The sequence below is a fragment of the Cyanistes caeruleus genome, unplaced genomic scaffold (genome assembly GCF_971803275.1).
Source record: "Cyanistes caeruleus unplaced genomic scaffold, bCyaCae1.hap1.1 HAP1_SCAFFOLD_99, whole genome shotgun sequence".
NCBI classification, from domain to species: Eukaryota; Metazoa; Chordata; class Aves; order Passeriformes; family Paridae; genus Cyanistes; species Cyanistes caeruleus.
This window is the reverse complement of record NW_028255901.1, coordinates 53,068-61,907: the sequence shown is the minus strand read 5'-3', so window position 1 is coordinate 61,907 and position 8,840 is coordinate 53,068. Positions and strand designations below refer to the sequence as shown.

At 49.4% G+C, this 8,840-nt stretch overlaps 3 protein-coding genes across 3 annotated transcripts in view; 1 reads left to right on the top strand and 2 right to left on the bottom strand.

The window, feature by feature from the left end:
- LOC147646404 (olfactory receptor 14I1-like) overlaps nucleotides 1–8,840 on the bottom strand; it is a 186,438-nt gene that overhangs the window by 158,981 nt on the left and 18,617 nt on the right. The window lies entirely within an intron of this gene.
- The window catches only part of LOC147646405 (olfactory receptor 14I1-like), a 142,156-nt gene that overhangs the window by 114,704 nt on the left and 18,612 nt on the right, over nucleotides 1–8,840 (bottom strand). The gene's annotated exons all lie outside the window — the stretch shown is intronic.
- LOC147646408 (uncharacterized) lies at nucleotides 5,799–8,239 on the top strand. The gene is made up of 2 exons (XM_086873481.1): nucleotides 5,799–5,871; nucleotides 6,058–8,239. Exons 1-2 carry the CDS (start codon nucleotides 5,820–5,822, stop codon nucleotides 7,062–7,064), a joined length of 1,059 nt encoding a protein of 352 aa, XP_086729607.1. The 5' UTR covers nucleotides 5,799–5,819; the 3' UTR covers nucleotides 7,065–8,239.

Here is an 8,840-nt window from a genome sequence, read left to right as displayed (position 1 = left end):
GGCTTGTGGGGCTGCGGCTGCACAAACACCCTAAAATGGGGAGGGAAAAACACCCCTGTAGTGGTGGGATCCCCCCCCAAAAAACCTGAAAAAGAGAAAAACTCCTCTTGAGAGGGGCCTGAAGACCCTGAAGGGCCCTGGAAGAGGGACAAGATCCCCTCCTGTGCTGGGGCCTCCCCGAGCCGGGAACTCTCCCGTTCCTGCACTCGGGGGAGCCCCGAACGACGGCGGCTCCTGGGCTGAGCCCCCCTCAGCCGGGGCTGCGGGGGGAACTGGGGGGGCTGGGATGGGGCTTGGGGCTCCTGGGGTGAACTGGGGGACCCTCAGTGCTCCCACCTCCCCCTGTTCCCCTGTCCCGCCCCGTTCCCATTGTTCCCCCAAAGCTCCGCTGCCCCCAGCTCGGTTTGGGGGGGACCCAGCCCTTTCCCATCATGTCCTGGCCCGGCCCCGCTCACCCGAGGGCTCCGAACCACGCCCAGGGACAGAGGAGGGACAGAGGAGGAGGAAGAGGAGGGACAGAGCAGGAGGAAGAGGAGGAGCAGGAGGAGGAAAAGCTGCAGCAAGCAGAGGAGGCTCCACCTGCGCTCCCCGCTCTCTGCATCTGCAGCTCCTTCGGGACCATCGCCCCCCATCCCGCAGGTGCCCGGGGAGGGGGAGCTCGCCCCATATACCCCGGGGCTCCCTGGCTTTGGGGTTTTTGGGGGGGATGTTTGGGGATGGCAGGGCTCCAGAGCCGAGCCGCAGATGCCCCTCGGGGGCACCCCGGGGGTCCCCGGGAGGTGTTTTTGGGGGGTCCCGGTGGCGGTGGCGGCAGAGCCCCGGCAAAGGGGCCGGGGGGATGAGGGTCCGGCATGGCCGGGAAAGGGGTTCGGGGCTCCCGGTGCCGGCAGTGGCTGCTCCCAGCATTGCCCAGTTGTTCTGCCCATGTGGTTCCAGTTTCCTCGGCACCCTAGTATGAGCCCTGTCACTCCCAGTCATTCCCTGTTAGGGTACAATTTGTCTGCATTTTATCCCATTTTTCCACATTTTTATCCAATTTTTCCCCATTTTTATCCCATATTTTTTTCCAGTTTTTGCTCTATTTTTCCTCATTTTTATCCCATTTTCATATAATTTTTCCCCATTATTATCCTATTTTTTCCCCAAATTTTTCCCCATTTTTTTTTGTTTTCTCTCAATTTCCCCTTTTTATCTCATTTTTCCTCAATCTTTTCCCAATTTTTGTGATTTTTTTTCCTATTTTTTCCTATTTTTCATCAATTTTTACTCTAATATTTCCCCGTATTTTCCTATTTTTTCCCAATTTTTTTCCATTTTTAATCTATCATCTTGCCTATTTAATCATCCCAAAAATTCAAATTCTGGGGGGGGAAAATTTGAAATTTTGACTGGAATAAAGGGTTCTTTAGGGGAAAAACTCCATGAATTTGAATCACAGGTTTCCCATGATTTTTCCATTATTTTTCCTTGATTTTTCCATGATTTCCAGCCAGAAAGAGGCGTAGGATTCATCCGAACATTCTGGAGCCTTGAATAGGACCAGGTAATCTACCTTCCCAAAAATCTGGACCAGCTCGTCCACAATTCCACCTTTCCCCAATCCCTGGATTCCCACGTCTGTAAATTCTTCAACGACCTCCCAGCTAGGCAGTTCCTAAAATTCCATGGAAAAATGGGATTGGGGGATTTCATCCTGGTTTTTTTCTGATTTTTCCCATTTTTTCCCAATATTTTCCTTAATTCTTACTCTCTTTTTTTCCCCATTTTTTCCTGATTTTTCCCTCATTTTACCCTGAATTTTCCCAAATTTTTCCCCATTTTTTCCTTTTTTTTCCCCCAGTTTTTTCCCAAATCTTCCTGATTTTTCCCTGATTTTTCCCTCTTTTTTCCCCAAAATTTTCTGTCTTCTTCCCAACTTTTTCTCAATTTTTTCTGTAATTTTTCTGGTTTTTCTGCTTTTTTTCCCCAATTTTTTCTGTTTTTCCCAATTTTTTTTCCCTGATTTTCCTCCATTTTTTAAACTTTTTTTTTCTGATTTTTTTCCCTGATTTTTTCCAGGTTTTATTCTTTTTTATTTTCCTGATTTTTCTTTCATTTTTCACAATTTTTTTCACATATTTTTCACTTTTTTTTCTGGCTTTTTCCCTCTGATTTGTCCCCATATTTCCCCTTTTTTTTTTTTAATTTTTCCGGATTTTTTTCATGTTCATTTCCTAAATATTTCCTGGCTATTTCCTAATTTTTTTCCCCATTTTTCCAAGATTTTTTTTTCCCTCTTTCTTTTTCCTCATTTTTTCCTTGATTTTTTTTCCTTAATTTTTCACAGTTTTTTTCCTGGTCTTCTTCCTCTTTCTTTTCTGATTTTTTCCCTGTTTTTTCCCAATTTTTTCCTTATTTTCACTCATTTTTTCCTGATTTTTCCCTCTTCTTTTTGCAGTTTTTTCCTGCTTATTCTCCAGTTGTTTCACAATTTTCCCCTGTTTTTTCCCTGTATTTCCTAATTTTTTTACTGATTTTTCCTGATTTTTCCAGGTTTCTTCCCTCTCTTTTTTCTCAATTTTACCCAATTTTTTCCCAATCTTTTTCCTGGTTTTCCCTATTTGTTTCCTGATTTTTTTTGATTTTTTTCACGATTTCTTTATTTTTCTGATTTTTTCCCATTTTTTTCCCAATTTTTTCTAAAACTTTTCCTTCATTTTTGTATTTTTTCCCATTTTTTCCCCATTTTATTTCCTGATTTTTCCCTTTTCCTTTCCCAAATTTTTCTGGTTTTCCCCAATCATTTTCCTGAGTTTTTTGCAATTTTTTCTCAAATATTTCTGGTTTTTCCTTGATTTTTCCAATATTTTTCCCAATTTTTTCCTGATTTTTCCGAGGGTCTTTTCAGCTTTCTTTTCTTAATACTTTCCCTGATTTTTCACAATTTTTTACAGGTTTTTTCATGTATTTCCCATTTTTCCTGATTTTTCTCTTTTCCTTTCCCAAATTTTTTTCTAGCTTTTTCCCAATTTTTTCTCAAATTTCCTAATTTTTCCCTGATTTTTCCTGGGTATTTTCCAGATTTTCTCACATTTATTCCCTTTTTTTCCCCCATATTTTAACCTCTTTATTTTCTATATTTTCTCCAATTTTTCCAAGTTATTTCCCAGTTTTTTTCCTGATTTTCTGATTTTCTGATTTTTTTCCCATTTTTTCTAGTTTTTAATGATTTTTCCTTCTTTTCTTATTTGTCCTGATTTTTTCCCCATTTTTCCCAGATTTTTTTGACTTTCTTTTCCTGATTTTTTCCTGTTTTTCCCATTTTTTCCTTGAGTTTTCTCTTTTTTCCCCCAAATTTTTCCTAGTTTTCCCCAATTTTTGTCAAATTTTTCCATTTTTCCCAAATTTTCCCCAATTTTTTCCTGATTCTTCCCCCCTTTTTATTTCACCCTGATTTTTTTCTGTTTCTTCCCTTCTATTTTCCTTGAATTTATCCTGTTTTCCCATTTTTTTCCGCAGTTTTCCAGTTTCCGCCACACTCCCAGTCTGATCCCAGTAACTCCCAGTCTGATCCCAGTCACTCCCAGGATGAGGCCAGTGGCCCCCAGTTGCTCCCTGGCAGTGCCAGTGTGACCCCAGTAGCCTCCAGTGTGATCCCTGGGACTCCCTGTCTCTCCCAGTATATCCCAGTCAGCCCCAGCACGCTCCCAGTCATTCCCAGCTCCTCCCAGTTGCTCTCAGCATGATCCCAGTTGTTCCCAGCCACTCCCAGTCAATCCCAGTATGATTCCAGTCACCCTCAGTGGGATCCCAGTCTCAGCCAGCAGGGACCCAGCTGCTCCCACTGGGATCCCAGTATGATCCCAGAATAGTTGTAATTGTTCCCAGTTCCTACCAGTGTGATCCCAGTTGTCCCTGGAATAGTCCCAGTCCATCTCAGCATGGTCCCACTCACCCCCAGGTGCTCCCAGTGTGGTTCCAGCTGTTCCCAGTATGGTCACAGACATTCCCAGTATATCCCAGTTGCCCCAGTAAGGTTTTAGTTACCTCAGAATGATCCCCTTCTTTCCCAGTTAGTCCCAGTTGCTCCCAGTATGATCCCAGCTGTGGCCTCAGTCCCCTCAGCATGGTTCCAGTACCTTCCAGTTGATCCCAGTTGCACCAAGTTGCCTCCAGTATAGTCCCAGTCCCTCCCCAGATGATCCCAGACCCTCCCAGCATGGTCCCAGTCATGCCCAGCTGCCCCCAGTGCAGACCCAGTCACTCCCAGTTGCTCCCAGTTGTCCCCAGCATGGTTCCCGTTGTTCCCAGTGTGATTTCAATTTCCCCAGGATGGTCACAGACACTCCCAGTATATCCCAGCTGCCCTCAGCATGCTTGTGCTCATTCCCAAGGATTCCCAGTTACCCCAGTAAGGTTCCAGTTACCCCAGTACAAACCAGTCCCTGCCAGTGCTGCCACTCCTGGGATCCCCCAGCCCTCTCTGTGTTCCCCCCTCCCACATCTCCCCAGAGGAGCCCCAAGGGCTGGCAGTCCCCAGCCAGGGTCCCCAGCCAGCCCCAGGTTGGATCTGCAGCCCCCAATTTTCCCAGTTTCCCTCTCCTTTTCCCCGGGCCGGGTTCCCCCCGTCCCCAGCGGGTGGGAGCAGCGGAGAGCCCCGCGCTGCCCATCCCGACCTGTCCCGGCTCCATCCCCGCTCCTGCCGTGGGCTGTGAGGGGTTTGGGAACGGGGCACCGAGGGTGTCACTGCTCCTGGGGGAGGAGGAGGAGGGATGGAAGAGGAGGGATGAAGAAGGAGAGTGAGAAGGGATGGAAGTAGGAGAAGAAGCTGGCATTAGGGAGGAGAAGGAGGAGGGATGGAAGGGGAGGAGAGGGAGGAAGATGTTGGAAATACTCCACAAACCCCTTCATTCTTTTCCCCCATGGGGATGTGTCTGCCCTTCACAGAACACAGGCGGGAAGGGGTCTCAAAATATATCCAACATGGACCTAAGGTATTTTAGACAAAGAAGGGTCAAACTTACGAGACGTGGTCCTGGGTTCATTGTATGTGGAGCGCCCGGGGCAAGAGAGAGGCTGAGATTCCTCGGGTGCTGTCTCTTAAACTTGGGGGAGGGGGTGGCCAGGGGATACAGGGGGGTTACAGCCAGTGGGATAGGGAAAAGAAAAGGGAGGGTAGGTAGGGACTGACCTTATACAAAACCAAGGGTGAGTTCTTCCCTTGGGACAGACCATAATTGTTTAAATGAACTTCAACAGGAAGAGGAGGGACAAAGAAGGATCAGGGAAAGGAGAAGGAACCAAGAGGTCAAGAACTCCCTGAATTTACAGTCCCCCAGCTGTGGGATCATCACCCCCCATCCCACAGGTGCCCCGAGAGGGGGAGCTCAGCCCAGATATCCTGGGGGGTCCCTGGGCTGGGTTTTTTGGGAGGGGATATTTGCGACTTAAGGACTGCAAAGCTGAGTGGAAAATGCCCCTTGTGGAGACACTGGGGGGTACCAGCATCCCTAAGTGGGGAGATGGAAACGGGGGGAGCTTTTCAGATTCCTGGCACTCCCAGCAGCCTGGGGAGGGACTGAGCAGACAGGGGAACCCCAATACAAGCGTGACCCCCAGCAGCTGGGACAGGGGGGAACCTCTGAACACCAAGGGGAAAGACAGAGATGGGGAACTCCTGGGAGACATTTTCAGGGCTGAATCTTGATGTTTTGGAGGTTTTTATGGGTAGCTTGTGATTTCTAAAGATGGACTTGGGCAGGAGGAACCCCCGAATCCAATGTGCTCATGAACTGTATTTTTCCTCAAACCAGGATTTCCCATTCCCAAACCTTGTCCAGATGGAGGAGGAGGCTGTGAGGAAGAGGAAGATGCCCCAGGACACCCAGGCAGGTGAGGAGGAAGTCAGTGCCCCTTTCCCCCTCTCTCCTGCTCCATCTCCCAGCCCAGCCTGGCCCCCGGCTGCAGGACAACCCCACTGCCGACGCCGTCCTGCCGGGGACGCACTGGGGGGATCTCCTTCCCCTTCCCTCTGGCACGGAGGCAAATCCCATCCTCTCCTTGTCCTTCCTCCCCCAGACAAGGAGCTGAGGATGGAGACCAGGGAGGACAAATCCCCACGGCAGAACCTCATGGAAGAAGCTGTTTTGAGTGGCTCCACAGCACAGGAATCCAACAGGGAGGTAAAGCCATGGAGATCCCACAGGAGGAGGGGCTCCAAACCCATCCCAGGGTGCTCTGAGGAGGAAAGACCCACCCTGTGCCGGGAAGGCGGCCGGAGATCCAGCCGGGGCTCTGAGCTGGTGGTCCATGAGCAGCCTCAGGATGGGGAAAAGCCCTACAAGTGCTTGGAGTGTGGGAAGAGCTTCAGCCAGAGGAAAACCCTGATCCGCCACCAGATGATCCACACTGGGGAATGGGCCTATGAGTGTGGGGAATGCGGGAAGGGCTTCAGCTGCAGCTCCGAACTCATCATCCACCAGCGCATCCACACTGGGGAGAGGCCCTACGAGTGTCCCGAGTGTGGGAAGAGGTTTCAGACCAGCTCCACTCTCCTCAGGCACCAGCGGATTCACACGGATGAGAGGCCCTTCCGCTGCCCTGACTGCGGGGAGGGCTTCAAGCACAACTCCCACCTCATCAACCACCGGCGCATCCACACTGGGGAGAGACCCTATGAGTGTGGGGAATGTGGGAAGAGCTTCAGCCGGAGCTCCAGCCTGATCTGCCACCAGAAGATCCACACCAGGGAACAGCCCTATGAGTGTGGGGAATGTGGGATGACCTACAGCCGGAGGTCCCAGCTGACCATCCACCAGATGATCCACACTGGGGAGAGGCCCTATGAGTGTCTCCAGTGTGGGAAGAGGTTTCAGAGCAGCTCCAATCTCCTCCTGCACCAGCGGATTCACACGGATGAGAGGCCCTTCCGCTGCCCTGACTGCAGGAAGGGCTTCAAGCACAACTCCCACCTCATCAGGCACCGGCGCATCCACACTGGGGAGAGGCCCTACGAGTGTCCCCACTGTGGGAAGAACTTCACCCAGAGCTCTCACTTGACCCAGCACCAACAGAGGCACCGGTAAGGGAAGCCCTGCGAGTGCCCCAAGTGCAGGAAGAGCTTTGTGCACTGCCCCAGCTCCATCCCCATCAGAGGACCCACGTTGGGCAGAGCTCTGATGACCCACGTTCCCAGTGATCTGTGTTGGCAACACACTGGGCTGGTGGTCATTCTGGTTTGGTTCTATCTTTTGATTCATCTTCATCTCTTTAAAACAGACAAAATTGGAATAAAAGTCTACAAATTCATCAAAGGCATCTACAACCTCACATTTACTAATGCTTCAAGGGAATCTGGGAGATACTTGGGAGTATTCAGGGGTTGTGGGGTTATTTGGTGGAGTTGTCTCCATTTCTTGGCACTCAAGGAGACGAGAGGGTTCGATCTGTCACCTCAAAACCACTCAGTGCCACTGAAATCTACTCAATCCCACCCAAAATGACTGGATTCTGCATCCCCTCAGGGTGTGTTGCCTTAAATTTTAGCTTTCATATCTTTCATGTTCTGCACTGCCTAGGTTTGTAGTTTTGAACTTCACATTAGGTGTCACTGAGCTCTCTTCACAGAGTAGGTAGTGTAGGTTTTCCAAGCAAGGCAAACACCCCAATTCAGGAGCCAGCACCGTGGCCTCCCCCCCTGGCCACCCTGGCCAATCTACCCACAAGACATCAATGTGATGGATGGCAAAGCAATGGCGTTTATTGCAGGAGAATTTGACCTTTTATAACCTAGGGTCATTGTGTTACTCCCATCTGCTTACGTTACACTTGAGTGCTATTTGCTAATTACAGAAGGTTTTACTATCCTAACAGAGAGGGGTTTTTGCTAACTTTCCGTTACATCCCGAAATCTTCAGATCGCCAGGCCTTAAACTACAACAGGTAGACAAAACAATTCCTTTTCTAGCTTGATACCAAGGACAGTCGTTACAAGTTCCAAGCCCAAAAGCATAAACAAGGGTGGACTGAAGAGAGAAATAAAGAAGGATGGGACTTCATCATCTGAAGCTGTAACTGGACAATGAACCCAAATATGCAGATGGACCTAAACTTCTAAAAATGTGAGACTTTGTGATCAGTTGTTCATTTTTGTGACCATTTTTGGTCCATCCTGGGTGTAGCCCTGGCTACAAGTACAGGTTCTTGTACTGCCCAAGGTGTATCCTTTAAGGCCTTTTAAGAAACTTTATTCTTAACTCTGTCCAGCCTCTGTTCTAGGTCAGCCTTCTGAAGGCATCAGGTGGAATGGGGTTGGAAGGGGATTGGGTGAAGTGGGATGCAAATCAGGAGGGGTGAGATGGGCATTGGGTGTGGGAGGATGGATGTGATGGAGTTTGGGAGGTGTGAAATGGGGGGGAATCAGGCTTGGGAAGGCATTCTGAAGTCCAGCAGGAGTGGGATGGGTTGGGGTTGGGATTGGGGAGGTGGGGTGGGGTCTGCAATGAGACAGCCAAAGTTTGGGGATGATGAATGGAGGGGAAACCCGTTAGTGAGTTTTGGATATTTGGATGTTCCCAAAGAGATTTTAAGGTATCTCACATTTCTCAGGAGGTTTTGGGGCACTCCCCAACTCTTTGGGGGCTCCTGAGAGCAGCTCCATGGAGCCCCATTGCCAGGGCTGGTTGCCATGGGCACGAGCTCAGAGCTGTAGCCAGAGTGCGTTGCCTCAGCGCTGGAGAGCAGAGAAATGATGAATGGCCCCAGACATCTCCAGGGTGTGTTTGGGGGCAGAGCAAGTTCTGCCTGTGTGGGGCGGTCACTGCCCCAGCCCAGCCACTGCAGCCTCTGCTCCAGCCCCAAAG

Excerpts from the sequence above, each read along its gene's own strand:
- LOC147646408 (XM_086873481.1), top strand. The coding sequence starts at position 5,820 with ATGGAGGAGGAGGCTGTGAGGAAGAGGAAGATGCCCCAGGACACCCAG. Across the intron at positions 5,872-6,057 it reads GCCCCAGGACACCCAGGCAG|ACAAGGAGCTGAGGATGGAG; the intron begins GTGAGGAGGAAG and ends TTCCTCCCCCAG.